This window comes from Anopheles gambiae, chromosome 2, assembly GCF_943734735.2.
Source record: "Anopheles gambiae chromosome 2, idAnoGambNW_F1_1, whole genome shotgun sequence".
Lineage (NCBI taxonomy): Eukaryota > Metazoa > Arthropoda > Insecta > Diptera > Culicidae > Anopheles > Anopheles gambiae.
Window position 1 is genome coordinate 111725755 of NC_064601.1, and position 15942 is coordinate 111741696.

At 47.8% G+C, this 15942-nt stretch overlaps 3 protein-coding genes across 5 annotated transcripts; 2 read left to right on the forward strand and 1 right to left on the reverse strand.

The window, feature by feature from the left end:
* Positions 1-1253: 1253 nt before the first annotated feature.
* LOC1269993 (uracil phosphoribosyltransferase homolog) lies at positions 1254-3769 on the forward strand. The gene is made up of 4 exons (XM_308648.5): positions 1254-2039; positions 2326-2518; positions 2606-2773; positions 2878-3769. The coding sequence occupies exons 1-4, from the start codon at positions 1897-1899 to the stop codon at positions 3058-3060; spliced, it is 687 nt and encodes a 228-aa protein (XP_308648.3). The 5' UTR covers positions 1254-1896; the 3' UTR covers positions 3061-3769.
* Positions 3770-3892: 123 nt separating this feature from the next.
* LOC1269992 (pescadillo homolog) lies at positions 3893-6209 on the reverse strand. Its single transcript, XM_308647.5, has 2 exons — positions 5999-6209; positions 3893-5866 (listed from the first exon to the last, which is right to left on the reverse strand). The coding sequence occupies exons 1-2, from the start codon at positions 6017-6019 to the stop codon at positions 3959-3961; spliced, it is 1929 nt and encodes a 642-aa protein (XP_308647.5). The 5' UTR covers positions 6020-6209; the 3' UTR covers positions 3893-3958.
* Positions 6210-6522: 313 nt separating this feature from the next.
* Positions 6523-15328, forward strand: LOC1269991 (1-acyl-sn-glycerol-3-phosphate acyltransferase gamma). 3 transcript variants are annotated; one of them, XM_061648759.1, is made up of 6 exons: positions 6523-6864; positions 6967-7158; positions 11268-11924; positions 12000-12532; positions 12599-12956; positions 13047-15328. In XM_061648759.1, exons 3-6 carry the CDS (start codon positions 11741-11743, stop codon positions 13187-13189), a joined length of 1218 nt encoding a protein of 405 aa, XP_061504743.1. In that variant the 5' UTR covers positions 6523-6864; positions 6967-7158; positions 11268-11740; the 3' UTR covers positions 13190-15328. The 3 variants fall into 3 exon arrangements, with proteins under 3 accessions (XP_061504743.1, XP_061504745.1, XP_061504744.1); XM_061648761.1 differs by lacking the exons at positions 6523-6864; positions 6967-7158 and adding an exon at positions 8826-9564; XM_061648760.1 differs by lacking the exons at positions 6523-6864; positions 6967-7158 and adding an exon at positions 10880-11195.
* The last annotated feature ends 614 nt before the right edge of the window (positions 15329-15942 follow it).

The window sequence follows — 15942 nt, forward strand, 5'->3', positions numbered from 1 at the left end:
TATAAATATTTTTCGCTCTCTCTGATTTCTCTACCCAAGTGCCACAAATCCACTAAACGACCACTAAACGGCTTCTAAACGACTCAAGTTCTCTACCTAAACGGAATATAGAAAGACTTCGTTTAGCAGACGGCAAACGACTCATGCATTCTAAAAATAGCAAAAAAGCTGGTGGCACTATCTGTTGGTGGGATACCCCAACCAGTTGAGCTTCATCGCTTGAAGGAGAGCTTTCTCATTTCCTCTGTACTGTTGTATGGTTTCGTATTGAAGTTATGCATCGCTAGAACTAGAACGGCGATACGATTGTTTAAATACTAAACTCCAATGGAAACCACCAGCACTGAAGCAAGTGAGATTTGAGTAATGGTCGTTGGTGTTGATACCCACGTATCTGACCACACGACCATTCATATAGATTTTTGCTCGGAAAGTTAGAAGGCTATATAGGTCATGATAAGATGAAACTTGTCGAAACACATTGCAAGAAAAGGATAGCAATATAATGATGAGTTGTAATACGCCATCTATTGATCAAACCAATGAAGCTGTGGAGCTTTCATTTTTTTCTATGGATATTCAATTTTCCAGTCGTTTAAGCTTAATCTGTGGCGCTTGGGTAGACTTCTCTCTCACTCTTGATCCCTACAAGCGCCTGGTGCATTTTAAAGGCATGCAATAGAGCGCATTCTCTCCGTGGTAGCGCTCCATCCATCAATTTTAATATTTAGCCCAAAACAACGGACTTCGGATCCGATCTTGAGCCGGACCCCCACCATGTGTTTCTACCTACCCCTCGCCTGAAAATTTCATTCTCTTTGTCTGTCGGGTAAGCTTTAACCGCCGACAGCGAGATTAAAATTCAAATTTAAATGATTTTCTTTGACGAGCAATTCTCGGAATTCACACAACTGACATTTTCTACTTATTATGAACATTAAATTTAACGGATAAAATTTTGAATTCCAAACGCATGTAGCATTTTTCAAGTTGCAGGCAAACAAACGTGCATCAGCGCGATACGTAACAAATGAGGATAGCGATCCTTGAAACAGTATTCCAAGCGCCACAGATTAAGCTTAAACCACTGAAAAATCAAATATCTGTGATTTTCGGTAGAATAAATGGAAAATCGGTAGTTTTAGGGCGGTCATCTGTGAATCAATAGGCATATAAAAATCGGTAGGAATACAGATAAATCGGTATTTCTGGTCACTCTGGTTGCGCACCGCTTTGACAGCTCGCATACGAACAATAATAACAAGACCAGCAGTCACACCGGACCAGACAGCTAGTGCGGATGCTTACATCTCCGCTGTGCAGGCATTTTTTCTCTTCTTTCTTGCTGTTGTGCGTGTTGCAGGGAAATAAACGTGGGTGTCCCATATTCGTCCCATCACGCCTTCAAAAACCGAAAAGTCACCGTAAAGCGACGTGTTTCGCCGAGTGCCGACTGCTACTTGGTGGTGGTAGCAGCTGACCGTACAGCAGCGTAGACCGACGGTTGCGGGACGATCTAAAACCCTACCTCCCTCTGTCGACCCTTCCTTTCTCACACTCACATCCGTCACAGTGAAGGACGACGGCACGCGTGTCTCTGTGTCTGGCCCGGCACCCGACCTACATTGACGCAAAACACCACACACACACACACCCTTAACTCGCCGTGTGTGCTGGCTGCTTTCCGGTAGGCTGTAGAGGGCGTGATCCTGCGGTGGTGCGGCGTGCAAACGGTACCTCACAAATTAATAGCACTTAACGCTTACTGTGCGGAAGTAAATTGCAAAGCAAATAAGGACAAAACTATCGAGAGCAAATTAGCCCGTGGCGGTCCATAGAGAGAGAGAGAGTGAGCGAGCAAGAAAATTAGTTGCCATCCAACACAAACAGGCAAACATGTGCAGTGCAAACGAAAACAACGGTACTGCCACGCCGCCCCCGGTGGCACTGTCGCAAAATCCCAGCGATTATGGCAATAACTTAAAAATCATCGACAGCAACGACCAAATCAAAGAGCTGCAGACGATCATACGGGACAAGTAAGTAAACGCGTCACGACGATGTGTCGATGACAATGATGATGATGATGATGCGGTGGCATCACAGCCAGCAGGCGCTGAAAACATGATCACGATGTGATCGAACCGTGCTAACTTGTAACATCATCATCGTTACACACTTTGTAAAGCGAAATGCGCGCATACGCACTAGAATGCAGTTCGTGTGATTCACAAACGATGTTTTCCTCGTGTTCTTTCCCCCCGCCACCGTGCAAACACATAATGTGGAATATATATACCGGATACCGACGGGGTCTAATTTTAGAAACACCACGCGGAGCGACTTCAAATTCTACGCCGACCGGCTGATTAGGCTGGTGATTGAGGAAAGCCTAAACCAGCTGCCGTACTCGGACTGCTCGGTCATCACGCCGACCGGCGCCATCTACGACGGGTTGCGGTACCGGTCCGGCAACTGTGGCGTTTCCATCATCCGTTCCGGCGAAGCTATGGAGCAGGTAAGCGCACATTCATGCGGCACCTCCCGTTTGTGGTCAGTACCAACCAGCATCACTCCGATATCACGGTATTTGCGCTCCTTTCAGGGACTGCGAGACTGCTGCCGCTCGATACGAATCGGCAAGATTCTGGTCGAATCGGACGCCGAAACGCACGTGGCCAAGGTGGTGTACGCCCGGTTTCCAGACGACATCGCCCGGCGACAGGTACTGCTCATGTACCCCATCATGGCAACCGGCAACACCGTCATACAGGTAACGACACCCATCGCCCTGGCAACAGGGAGAGAAATAGGCGTATGAATAATCCTACCTTGTTTGTCCGTGCCCGTTGCCTCTCTACCCCTTCCGACTTGCAGGCGGTCAGCGTGCTGAAGGACCACGGTGTGAAGGAAAACTCGATCATCTTGTCCAACCTGTTCTGCACACCGATAGCCGCCCGGATGGTGGTGACCGCCTTTCCGGATCTGAAAATTCTCACCTCCGAGCTGCACCCGGTCGCACCGAACCATTTCGGACAGAAGTACTTCGGCACGGACTGAGCGGGCGAGGCAGTGGTTAACGACGGTTAACGGAAGAGTCCTTCACCGGTGGGGGGAGCAAGGAGCAAGGGTGTTTTCAGGCCAAAAGGTTCACGTGTTCACTTCAACGCACGAACACATTTTAACACGTTCTAGGGAAAGCTAGGGGAGAATAGAACGAATTAGCACTCTGATTGGCTCAAGCAAAAGAAGCAAATCCCGGCTGCACCACACTCTCAACGATGTGTTGTACTTACAGTTCTCAAAAGCAGACCAGCAGACGATGGCTGCGCAATCAAATACTTAAGGGCAGACGATGTGTTACTAGGATCGACGATGTGCTGAGCCTGCGTTCGATGGATACAGACTGGACTAGGTGTGTGCGTGCTTCTGGGCACACCAAACACGAATAGAAACAAAGGTAGCATAGGCATAGGGGTTGCTGCGCTTGCGATAAAGTAGGCCGTGACCAGCAGCAAGGTTTGCAGGGGCAGCGGTAAAGGTTCGTAGCTAATGTGGCAGAGTGAGTGTAGCAACAGTTCTGTGGTGTAGTAGCGCTAAGCTTTAAGCAAAAAGGCACGGAATTTAGAAGATAAGTCAGTAAAATCAAGGTCACGATACTAATACTACTGATCGTGTACGCTGCGGCAGTAGGGACACAATTACGTTAGCAAAGTGTAATATGCCAGATACAATTGTTCATAATATACGAATCATTTTAAACATTGAAGGAACGAGCCCTTTCCTTTTCGGATGTTAACAGCAATATGCTTTCACTCGCGTGGTTCGCCTTTTTTGTTGTCGATAGTATAAGTAGGAGAAATGCAACGTTTTATTACTCTTCCCACGAAGCTTCAGGTTTGTGTGTGTACGCTTAAAACTATAATATACTTATCATTTTCGCTCCTTGGCCTTGTCTTCAGGCCAAAATTTGCTTCCGCTGCTGCTTCTGCTTTTCCATCTGCTCCGCTCGCTTCTGCTTCTCGATGCGTTCCCGCTTGTTTGCCAGCAGCCGCGCGTTCTTGTCCGCCTTTTTCTCGCGCTCCACCAGCTTCGAGTACAGCTTGCGATGCCTCGACTTTACCATTCGTGCCCGCAGTGCCTCCTCCTGCTTGTCCACGATTTTCTTCTCCGCCTCGTTCTCCCTGTACACAGTGCCGCGCCGCACCGCCATGCCTTTCGGTTTGTTTGAGACCGGTTTCTGTTTTTTCGGCATCACATCTTCCTCTTCCTCACCATCGTCGTCATCCTCTTCCTCCTCCTCATCGTCCGACTCGGCGTCACCATTCTGCTGCTGCTTCTTTTCCGCTGCGTCCTTACCGTTGTCGGTCGCATCATCCGCCCCTTCCTTCTTGCCACTGTTGAGCGAATCCGTTCGCTCGTCGTTGAACGCCTTCATCAGGGCGTAGTCTTGCATTTCCTGCTCATTCTCCGGGTCCTGCACCTCCTCGTCGTCCGAAATGTGCTCCTGGTCGGCATTCACCTCCGCCGGCTCGAACGTTTCCTCCTCTTCCTCCCCTTCGGCGGCCTTGCGCGCTGCCAGCTCCTCCGGCGGCACGTACCGCGCATTCGCGCTCGTGAACGGCGACAGATGCGGTGGCAAAACGGCCCCCATAAAGTACTTGTTGGTCGGGAGCAGGCGGCGCTGATTTACACTATCAAACACCCACTGCGGTTGGATGTAGTCGCGCGAGATGTGCTGCTTCTCCATGCTCGGCCGATCGACGATCTGGTGCGTGATCGTTTCGTCGCTCTCGTCGAACGTGGCGCCGACAAACATCGTCTTGTCCCACGAAACCTTACCGCCGAAGCAGCGAATGATGAACACGAGCGGCTCACGCGGCACCTCCCGGTTGAGGAAAAACTTCAGCCCCTTGAACAGTGTCTTCAGCTTGTTCACGTTCTGTGCCTCCTGCCGGATCTGGCTCACGTGCGGCAGCTCCTCATCGTTGCCCGTCCACTCCAGCAGCTCCGGCTCTTCCGTGTCCCCGTTGCCACCGTCCGAGCGCAGCAGCTCCACGTTCAGCGCGGCAATACGCTCCGACACAAACTTCTGCTCGTTGCCCATCGTTTCGTCCGAGTCGAGCGAGTGCGCAAACTGGGGCGGATAGACCAGATTGATCGAATGGTACAGCCGGTAGTTGATGAACCCTGCCATCACGGTGAAAAAGTCGCCGAACGATTTCATAATGCTCAGGTCGACCATCTCGCCGCGGTGCGGCGAGTACGGGAAGTAGTGCGGCACGATCCACGTCACCGTTTCGCCCTTGATCTCCGCCTGGAAGTAGTAGCCCTTGATCGAGATGAACACTTTGCGCAGGGCCTGGGCCGCGATCACGTAGTGCATAAACTCCACCGTCAGCCGGCGGCTCATGCGCGTCAGCTCGCGCGTAATGATCTTCGTCGCCGGGAAGGTGCTGAACATGAACAGCAGCGTCATGCAGTCGTCCAGCTCCTTGATCGCGTCGATGAACGTCGGGTAGCGCTCCTTCACGATGTGGTCCAGCTTCAGCTGCGGGTAGTTGTGCAGCCGTATGTCGCGCAGGTTCATGTTCTGCTTCGCCGCCGCATGCTTGATGCGCCGGTTGAATATCTTCCGGTCGCGCAGCGTCCACACGATCGGCTCGTGCAGCAGGAAGGTGATGTCCTTCTTGTGGTACAGGATCTTCATCTCGCGCGAACCGTGCTGCGCACGTGCCCGGTGCTTCGGTTCGCGCGGATAGATGCCCTTCAGGATGCACAGCTGCCGGAAGTCTTTGATGTTGAGCTGCAGCTTGTTCATGGCGGCCTTCCGGGTGTAGTACATGGCACCCTCGCCCGATTTGAACTGTGGAAGAGCGGGAGAGGGAGGAAATCAATGCAAGGTCGCATCTTCATCATGCACACGCATATTCCACACATTCCAGAGCATGTGCTAATGGCACACCTAACCTCACTTTGCAACTACGCCGCAACTTACCTTGTGATTTCGCTTCACCATCGTGACGAAGGGGAAACAGAAACGAAACAAACACCACAAATTCCTATGAAAGTGCTCTGAAGCACGTGTACTACAGATACTGCCGGAAAACTACCCTTTTTCACCACGAAAAACACGCGTTCCACGGGAGCTAAACAAAACCCCTGACCGCACACGCCGTGCGATGAAGGTAGAAAAGGTTTGTTTTGACATTTCGTACCAAATAAAAAAACTTGCTTCGTTCGAATTTCGAACTGTCAACAGTGGTAGCGCACAGTGGGACACCTCCTACAGATAATAATTTGAAAAATATCGACAAAATTGTTAAAAATATAGAAAGCTGATAGGACAACATTTGAATTTTAAAGTTTATTTTATATTATGACCAGTAACAAGATCTTTCTTCTACATTTCAGGTGTTAAAAGATAAAATAAATTAGCGACGCTCTTCCAAAACGTAAACAGCAGCAGACCGCATCCTCTTCGCCAGTCACTGACATCGAATGTGCACCAATACCATCACACCGTGGGCAAGGGCAGTAAACAGTCAGCGGAACAGAACGGAAGGCAAAACATCGTTCTAAGTTGATCAGTGAGCAGCGCTCAAGTAAATTAAACCATCTGGTAGTCAGCTGTCGGTGAAAGAAGTTCCATTTGTTCGATCCACGTGTGTCGTAAGTCTCCCTTTCCTTACCTGTTCCGACGAACAGCGCGCGTACCGGTGTGTTATTCACCCTCCCTTTTTCGGGAGCGCAAGAAGAGGGCAAAGAAGAAGCTTCCCTTTTTGTTGGGCCGCCCCCTTTGCCAACACACACTCCCCGGTCGGTCCCGAACCATCGGCTCGTGGCGGCCGTCATCATTTTTAGGTGAAATCGCACGCAGACAGCGAACGACGGGCAACGGTGCACGGTGCCTGTGTGTGGACTTGTTTTGCAAATCCATTTCATCGACTCTACTTTGCCCCTTAGTGAACAATCGGTTTGTGCTCGTGCTATTATCGATTTCGCGGTGTGGCTGACGGCGCTTGTTGCGTAGTTTGCGTAGCGAACGTGGATGCAGTAGTCCTTCGTCGTACAAACGAACGGCTCTTGCTGCTACTGCCGCTTCCGGATTGTCCAGCATCAACAGGCGGACACCATTTAGGAAAGAAAAAACACAAGGTAAGGCAAGGCCAAACCCATGAACAACGCCTGTTAAAGGGTATCAATAACACTCACCCCAATCCCTTTACGGTACCCTGGTACGGATCTATCGGAACCGTCAAGCGGGAAATAGAACGGAACCATCCTCCCCTCACCCACTTCATTCCACTGTTCCCGTTCTGTTTCATTCCTCAAGCGCGTGTAACGAAGAAAACAACCCTCCCCAACTAGCGGTATTACGCTTTACGGCACTTCCCGAAGTATCATTGCGCCGTCAATCCATGGAACTATTTACTTTACCCTCCCCGAGGCAGCGCATAAAACATGCGTAATTATAAATTCCGCTCAAGTTCAGACTTTCGACCGGCCCCCCGGAATGCACTTTGGACGCTAGGGGTTGCTAAGGAAACAGCACGAAAACTGTTTTTGGGGGGGGGGGGGGGGGGGGGGGGCACCATTACTCTGGATCGTGTTCATGTGGTGTGTAGTGCGTGAGCTCACGCAACAAAAAGAAAATCCAGCAAATGCCTCTAGTAAAAAAACCATCTAGTTACCCACTCAGCCCGTCGTTGTAAAGGCTGGCGGCTTTTAAGGATTTGTTTTTGTTTTTTTCTCGCCTTCTTCTTCTTCTTCTTCTTCCCCACTCACAAGTCCTCTGGACGAACTGGTTGCACTTGTTGCAGTATGCAGCGACGACGTCAAACACGTCCCCCTGTGCAATGCAATGCTGTGGCAATATGTGTGGGGCGTTACGTCACCATGGACTTCGCACGAGTTTCGAGCTCTTTCTCTGGTGGCGGAGCAGCCCTGGTTGCGTTCTTCCCCCCCCTTTTGTTACGCAGTGTATTAAATGGGTGTGTAAGTTGGTGGGTAGCTCCACAACGTGGCCAAATTTGCACGTCCAAGTGTGGCAAGTTAAGCGTCAGGACAGAAAAGAACTGGTTACAGGCAAGGCAAACCCTGCATGTGATATGGTGCAAAAATAAACCCCTCCCGGTAAGGCTCCCGGCTACAGCAAATCAGCAACAGATTTGTTTATGTCGGCATTTTTTGCTGTTGCTTTTGCTGATATCACGCTGCCACGCTCCACCAATGCTCCCTCCATCAGCAACTACTGCTGACAGGTGGATCAGGTCGCAAGAGCATAAAAGAGCCTCATAAAACGTCTATCGAATCACTACTCCTAGCCGGTTTTGTGGGGGGGCCTGTTCGTCTGCTGCGATTGATTGATGAAGCGATGGTTTTGATTGACTTATCAGCACGCACTGTATCGGAATGGGGTGGGCGGCCAGTGCGTGTGTTTGAAGATAACAATAATGCGGTTGTCGGCATGTTTTCATCCCCACGGGCGGAAGAATTACCATACAGTCAAATTGGATGATTTGTTTGGCGAGATCGTAAGCAAAACATATGACGCTGACAATGATGGAATGCCACATCTCTCATCATATCTCTAATAAGGCACAGTAGAGCGAAGCGTGAAGGTGCGAATCTTCGTTCTTTATATAAAATCAGTATCGATAACGTGACGCTGTTGATATCATCGAATCCACCCCAGTTTTGTGTTGTGGTAGCAAACCCCCCTCTGGCTGGGTGCAAAGTCCTCACCCCGCGCATTGGATAGATTAGGACGCTGTCTGCTATGATTGTACACCATAGCAACCTCTTTATCTTCCACAGGCGGCCGCGCGCAAGAGGGCATATCAATGCTGCGAATGAATCCATGTTTTTTTCGCATTTATAGCCACAAACAATAAGGACAGGAAAATTTTATTTTTCTATTTTTTGTGTCGTATTTAGAAGCACAATAAAGTGATAATGATTTTCTCTCTACAATTTTAGATACTGCGGGAACGAAGAGAGACGAAGAGAAACGGTCATTCATAATTGACTGCAAACAATGAATTTTAACACTGAAGCGTAACGAATTTGCTGTTGAAGTAATAAGCGCTGCTGTACGATAAGCGTAATTAGCTCTTAATATGAAAACAATTTATTTAGCCATATTTCACGCTGAATAGGTGATTTTGATCTGCCAGTTACGTGGTTCGTTATAATTTCGTTGGAACCATACTGGAGCCATCTTCTTGGCTTGCATCAGGAGCGTCCGAAATCGCTCACGGTCTCGTGTCTTCGTCTGCCAGTCCGTTATTCCGGCCTTAATGGCGGACGCCTCCATGCCACCTTGCCACCTCAGTTTGGGCCTACCACGCCTCCTCTGTCCTTGTGGACGGGCTGGGTCGCACTTTACGGGTTGGGTCGTCCGTTTCCATGCGTACAACATGGCCAGTCCACCGGAGCCATGCGAGCTTGATACGCTGCACGACAGTAAGTTCACCAAGTATCCTTCTGAGCATCTTCCTCTCGAACGTGGCTAAGAGGGTTCCGTCCGATTTAGACAGTGCCCATGTCTCAGTGGCGTATGTGAGTACCGGTACTATATAAGTACTACATAGTCCCAGCTATTGTCGTTGCTGACCTTTGATCCAAGATAGGTGAATTCTGGGACGACTTCAAAAGTGCGTTCACCTATCTGTACGTCACGCCTACGTAGATTCTGATCATTTATTGGTAGGACCGCTGATGTTGCCACCATCAGTTTGGTCTTTGCCTCGTTTATCTGCAATCCGAGGCTCTCTGCCGCCTGCTCGCTCTCTTGGTATGCTTCTGCTACATAGGAGAGCCGCAGACCAATGATGTCTATATCATCAGCCCATGTCATAACATCTGAGATGACTTATAGAAGATGGTTCCCGTAGTCTCCACCCTCGAGTCACGGATGGCCCTCTCTAGCGCCAAGTTGAAAAGGGTATAGGCAAGCCCGTCCCTCTGGCGCAGACCTTTGGTGGTAGCAAAAGGTCCTGAGTGTTTTCCATCCACCTTCATCTGGCAATTGACCTCGGTCATAGTCATTCTAACTAGCATTATCAGTTTGGTCGCGATTCCAAAATAGCTCATAGTGTCGTATAGTTTCACACTGGCTATGCTATCCTATGCTGCTTTGAAGTCAATGAAGGGATGGTATGTGTCGTGTCTGTATTCAGCCATCTTCTCCAAGATCTGCCGCATGGTGAAGATCTGAACAGTGGTTGATTTTCTGTTTCGGAATCCTCTTTGATAGTTTCCGACTATCTCTTCGACGTGCGGGACAAGGCGATCTTGAAGGATCAGGGAGAATATTTTATAGGCGGTATTCAACACCGTAATACACCTGTAGTTGATACAGTTCAACCTGTCTCCCGGCCGAGATTCCAATCACAAGGCATCGATTCGCTATCCAGCACCTCAGTAACAATTTGATGTATCTCGTTTTCTAGTCGTGCTTCTCTCGATATAGATCAAATTATTAGGTGTCATCTTCATAATCCTAGCGACGATCGTCTCCCAATACGCTTACATTCCCACCGGTATTAGTGGTTTTGTTTGTTAGCAACGATATCAGATATCCCGCAAATGATAGCGCCAAGTCATTTTCCAAAATTCCATTCCGCCAGCGATTGATTCCCCCTTTCACAGGTAAACGATAATGATGATGGAGGTTCTATTTTGGTATCTTTTAGCTGTTCCGTCAAGCCAGCTGGCGGGTTACGTTGCAACAACAAAAAAAGAAAAGCGATTTTAACGTAAACTTGTCATGTGGTGTGTGAAGATTTACGATAAATGTGTTAGCAGAGGTGTAGCATATTTTTCGACTTTATCGAATTTTTCGACCCACCAATACGTACGTGGATTAGTTGTCTGAGCATAGGAGCAACAAGACATTTGTTTTTTTTTTTGCTTTGCATTTACTTCGCTCGCTCCGACACGTCTCCCGTCTCGATCGAGCCGAACGGGATTAGTATGCGCCCTTTCTTATCGCTTGACCGTCCCTCCCGGCTATGTTCGGTGGTTGTTCGTGTCGAGCGTCCGTCCCTCTAGGGGCAGAGGGGGATTGCAACGAGATAAGCGCCCGCCCAGTCCAACGTTGACCGGGTGCGGTAGGTTCACTTCGCGTCAGCAGCCGCAGCTCTCGGGGTCGTGATTTTTCTACCGCTCGTTCCACATCAGCAGTTTTTGTAATGCAATCACATGTTTCTGGTAAAAAAAAACACACACACACTAATAAAGCTCTTCTCTTTTCGTTTTAGGAAACTGTTGAAACTCTTCCAAAGGCGCGCACCCGTAATGAGCGTGTAAGATCGTGCACCATTTCACGCAAAGACAGACAGGCGCGACCCCCCTTCCCATGTGCTACCGGCGAACAGTAAATAGCTCTGTGCATATAGTTTGGCTTCACTTATGATGGTTTAAACCGAGTCACCTAGCCGCTACGTCCCTTCACCGCGCACCCAAACGTACACAATCGTAGTTGTTTCACGCGTTGCACGCAAGTAGTTTGGCGTTCGTCTTTAGGTTTACATTCTCTCCGTTACAATTGCCTTTTGCGCGGGGCAGCAATACGCGTTTCGTTCAGTACCCCTTTAGTGCAATAACCAGTACGCTAGACTGTAGACAGAGTGTAGGAACAAGCTTTCCAAAAAGACACAAACAAACCCACCTCCCCAAATACTACAAGTAGCAGTAAAGTTTAAGTGGAAAAGTGTTTGGAAAAGCACACAAAATGGCAGGCTTTCTGTCGATGCTCAAGCAGTCGACGCTTGTACACCTTTGCTTTGCGATTTCATTCTTTACCTCCGGGCTGATCATCAACACCGTACAGTGCATCCTGTACGTCGGGCTGAAGCCGTTCAACAAGCATCTATATCGAACGATCGGTTACTATCTTTGCTATTCGTTTTACTCCCGTAAGTAGCTGTAGCGCTTCTGTTGAGGCCGGGCGGTTTGGTCTCAATTTTTGTTCCTTTCCAACCCACCCGCAGAGCTTGTCTTTCTGGCCGACTGGTGGTCGGACACGAAGCTAAACGTGTACGCTAGCGACGAGGACATGAAGTACTGCGGCACCGAGCACGTGCTGCTGCTGATGAACCACACGTACGAGATCGACTGGCTGCTCGGGTGGATGTTCTGCGAGAAGGTGCGCGTGCTGGGCAACTGCAAAGCGTACGCGAAGAAGGTCATCCAGTACATACCCACCATCGGGTGGGCGTGGAAGTTTGCCGAGTTTGTGTTTCTCGAGCGCTCGTTCGAGAAGGATCGGGAAATCATTGGCCGGCAGATTAACGAAATCCTCGACTATCCCGACCCGGTGTGGCTGCTGCTGAACGCGGAAGGTACGCGCTTTACCGAGCAGAAGCACGAAGCGTCGGTGAAGTTTGCGCAGGAGAAGGGTATGGTGCCGCTGAAGCATCATCTGATCCCGCGCACGAAGGGTTTCACCGCGAGCTTGCCGTTTCTGCGCGAAAAGTGTCCGGCCGTGCTGGACATTCAGCTGGCCATTAGCAAGGACTCGAAGGTACACGGCTAATGGGTGAGATTCAGGTTTCGTGCCGAATTGAGCTGACATTTGCCACAATTCCAGGTTAAGCCGACGATTTTCAACATCCTGAACGGCAAACAGATCGAGGCGCACTTGTGCGTGCGCCGTTTCCCCACCGGGACGCTGCCGGAGCGCGAGGAAGACGCCGCCGTCTGGCTGCAGGATCTGTTCCGCGAGAAGGACCGAATGCAGGACAGCTTCCACCGGACCGGTAGCTTCTTTACCGATTCCGGCGTGGCCGAGCGGCCCAAGCTGCAGCTGCACCGCCGACCGACGACGCTCGTCAATACTGCCTTCTGGGTGGTGGCCACCCTTACCCCGATGCTCTACTACCTGGTGATGCTGCTGTTCAGTGGCGAGATTCTGTACTTTTCGATCGGTGCCGGCATTCTCTTTGCCTGTAAGTATTCGATCAAACAATGGGTTTGGATGGGATAAAAAACCCCAAAAATTAATCGCTCTCTCACCTCTCTCTCTCTCTATTTTTCAGTTTACATGCTGATGGTGAAGGCGATCGGTATGTCCAAGATCAGCAAAGCTTCGTCGTACGGTGCGGAAAAGCTGAAAAATGGCCACAGTCCCACCCACGAACCGGTGGAACCGACCGCTGCCGAATCGTCCAAGGATAAGTAGAACCACCACCGCCGGCCCCGCCAACAAAACAAAAACTCTATTTACACCCACCCCCTACATACTGAGGCGAACGCGCGCGCGGAAGTTTTTTGTTGTGTAATGGACAAAAGGGAGAGAGGTACTAGAGAGAGAGAGAGAGAGAGAGAGAGAGAGAGAGAAGCAGGGAAGGCAGCTTTTTTGTACATGCCTAGATGCTATATATACATACAAACATACAACGGGATGTGGGATATACGCCCATACGGGAAGGCGAGTGCTGGTTTAGCTATTGCGGAGGCATTGGGGTTTTGCAGGCTGTCCCCGGGCTAGCTGTGTTGCAACGGTGTCCTGTCCTGTTTTGTGCCAAACTGTGGCGACGCGTTGTGGTAAGGCTACTACTACTACCCCGTACGAAACACACACAAGCAAGCAAGCAAGCTGGATGCAGGATCGGAAAGGGCAAGGACCATTTTGAAGGGGAAGGGCAGCTCTCAAACGGGGCAGGGAAAACGGCCGGTGGGGGTCAAAAAGGATATATAAGCTATTTTATAACAGTTTATTTATTGGGTCCAAGATCCAGACATATATTGTAGCCGGGCGGAGAAACATCTACCTAAAATACACATCCAGCATACAAACAAACAAAAAAACAACAACACAGACAGTGAGAACATCGTACACAAGCACTTTGTAAAATAAGGTACATTTTGAGATGATTGTTGTTTTGAGGATGAAAAGAAAAGAAGGAATCAATAGGAGCAGAGTCGCGTGTAATGCGCAATGACGATGATGCAAAGCGCACGACGGAGATGCACAATGCGCGGTAGCGCGTGAAACAATAGGAAAAATCGGCTCCAGTTATGGGGTCGTTTTTGTTTTTTTTTTTCTGGTTTAAGTATGGTTTTTTTTTTAAATAACTAAGTGAACTTTCTTTTATGAATTGCTTACCCCTTACTGTGGCTTACTTGAACACCCGTTTGCATTTCCTATTGAATTGAGGAAATTATAAATCATAGGCTACTTTGTTTGACACTTTAGCGAAGAAAAAGTGGGCGTGGCGTGCCGGCTTTCATGGCTAGGCCACGCTGAACCATTTTTTGACAGTGCGAAATTAATATACATAATTTAAAGCACCTCAAAAGTATGTTCAAAAGTATGACCTAAAAGTGTCCTCAGCAACTAATCAATTTGTCGTCATGTTTTCCCCCTTTTATAAGCCAACAAAAAAACTTTTACAGTTTGTGTCGTCGGCTAGAGTAATTTATATTAAGTGAGTTGTTTGTTATTAAATTACTTTAAATGTTTAACATGCTTCCCCTCCTATGATTCGTTCACACACACACCCTTACACTTCCATCCCGAATACGGTTTTTGATATTACACTTTTTGATGGCGCACAAAAAAAAAACAGGGCAGATAGTAGGTAGTGCACTCTACAGCAAATGCAAGCGGACATTGGGAAAACGTTTCAACCGTTTGAAGCCAAATTTAACTGCTGATTGCGATGATATTTCGCACATTTTTTGCGCACAAAGAGAGAGAGAGAGAGAGAGAGAGAGAGAGAGAGAGAGAGAGAGAGAGAGAAAGGCGAGCGATTGCTTCCAAAAACTATACAAAAAAGCATTAAAAATTGTTTGATGTTTGTACAGGAATGGTGCTTCCTTTCTTTCTTACGCGCAGCAGCAGGGAAATTACTTCGTCAGTCGTTATTGTTACGATTTTAATTACTTACCTTTGCTTTGGTGGAGGTTTCTTTCACAACCCAGTACGAAATACTACCCAACACACACGCACACCGCGCAAAAGCGTTGGATATTCGTTTAAAGAGAGAAATATTGTGTGTGTTTAATTTCTTTTTTTTTTGTTCTTAGCTAAGATTTTTTCTAATGTAATGTAAGCAACATAAAAATACCGATTCTATGTTTTTGACTGTTTTAAATTTAATCACCATTTCTTTCTTTTTCTTCCGCTCTTCTACAACTACTCTACCACCAATATAGATTGGCGGAGTATTACGCGCACAAACAGGAAGAAGTATTTTTTTGAAGCAAACAACAAAAAAATGTAATAAAAATACAAACACCCATCCTCCCCCTTGTGACCTTGACGAAACAGTGTGTTAGTAAAAGAATAAATAGTAATAACTATTGCGAAACAAAACTGTGCTGTACGAACTTAGACTTAACTAAAGAGGAAAAAACAGGATGAACAGAAAGAAATCATTTACACGCAATCCACTTTTCTGGTTCTTTTTTGTTGGTTCTTTAACTTTGTTTATTGGCTTGATTTTTGCTGCTTCGCACTGTGATTTTTTATGAGTGTGTGTGTGTGTGTATTTATGTTTTTTTCTTATACACAAAAAAACATACTCACTTCTCTTTCATGTTTCCGTTTCTTTGTTTTGGTTGCTTTTTTTTGCTTCTGTTGCATTTACTCCATCTTCGCTTGATTATTGTATGTTTTTGTTTGCATTTGTTTTAAATAATAATATCATGTTTGAATGAATTTTCCATTTTATTCATGCGCTGGTAATTTATGTTTTGTGTGTATGTTAGTTTGTTTCGTTTTCTTTTGCTTTCATTCCAAACATTATCGCTATAGTTAATGATTAATGTAATCAAAGGTTTTGTTTTCGCAACGTTAAAAATATTCGTATTTTCCATTTGCATCCAATTCTGTTTTGTTTAATGCATCCCTTTCGCCCCATGTTCTTCCATTTTTTTATGTCCTTTTCATTGAAAATGTAATTTTACACTTGTTTTGTTAGTTTAGGT

Coding starts and splice junctions, on each gene's coding strand:
- LOC1269993 (XM_308648.5), top strand. CDS start 1,897: ATGTGCAGTGCAAACGAAAACAACGGTACTGCCACGCCGCCCCCGGTG. Junction 2,040..2,325: donor CAGACGATCATACGGGACAA/GTAAGTAAACGC, acceptor GTCTAATTTTAG/AAACACCACGCGGAGCGACT. Junction 2,774..2,877: donor CCGGCAACACCGTCATACAG/GTAACGACACCC, acceptor TCCGACTTGCAG/GCGGTCAGCGTGCTGAAGGA.
- LOC1269992 (XM_308647.5), bottom strand. CDS start 6,019: ATGGTGAAGCGAAATCACAAG. Junction 5,867..5,998: donor TGGTGAAGCGAAATCACAAG/GTAAGTTGCGGC, acceptor GCTCTTCCACAG/TTCAAATCGGGCGAGGGTGC.
- LOC1269991 (XM_061648759.1), top strand. CDS start 11,741: ATGGCAGGCTTTCTGTCGATGCTCAAGCAGTCGACGCTTGTACACCTT. Junction 11,925..11,999: donor TTGCTATTCGTTTTACTCCC/GTAAGTAGCTGT, acceptor ACCCACCCGCAG/AGCTTGTCTTTCTGGCCGAC. Junction 12,533..12,598: donor CCATTAGCAAGGACTCGAAG/GTACACGGCTAA, acceptor CCACAATTCCAG/GTTAAGCCGACGATTTTCAA.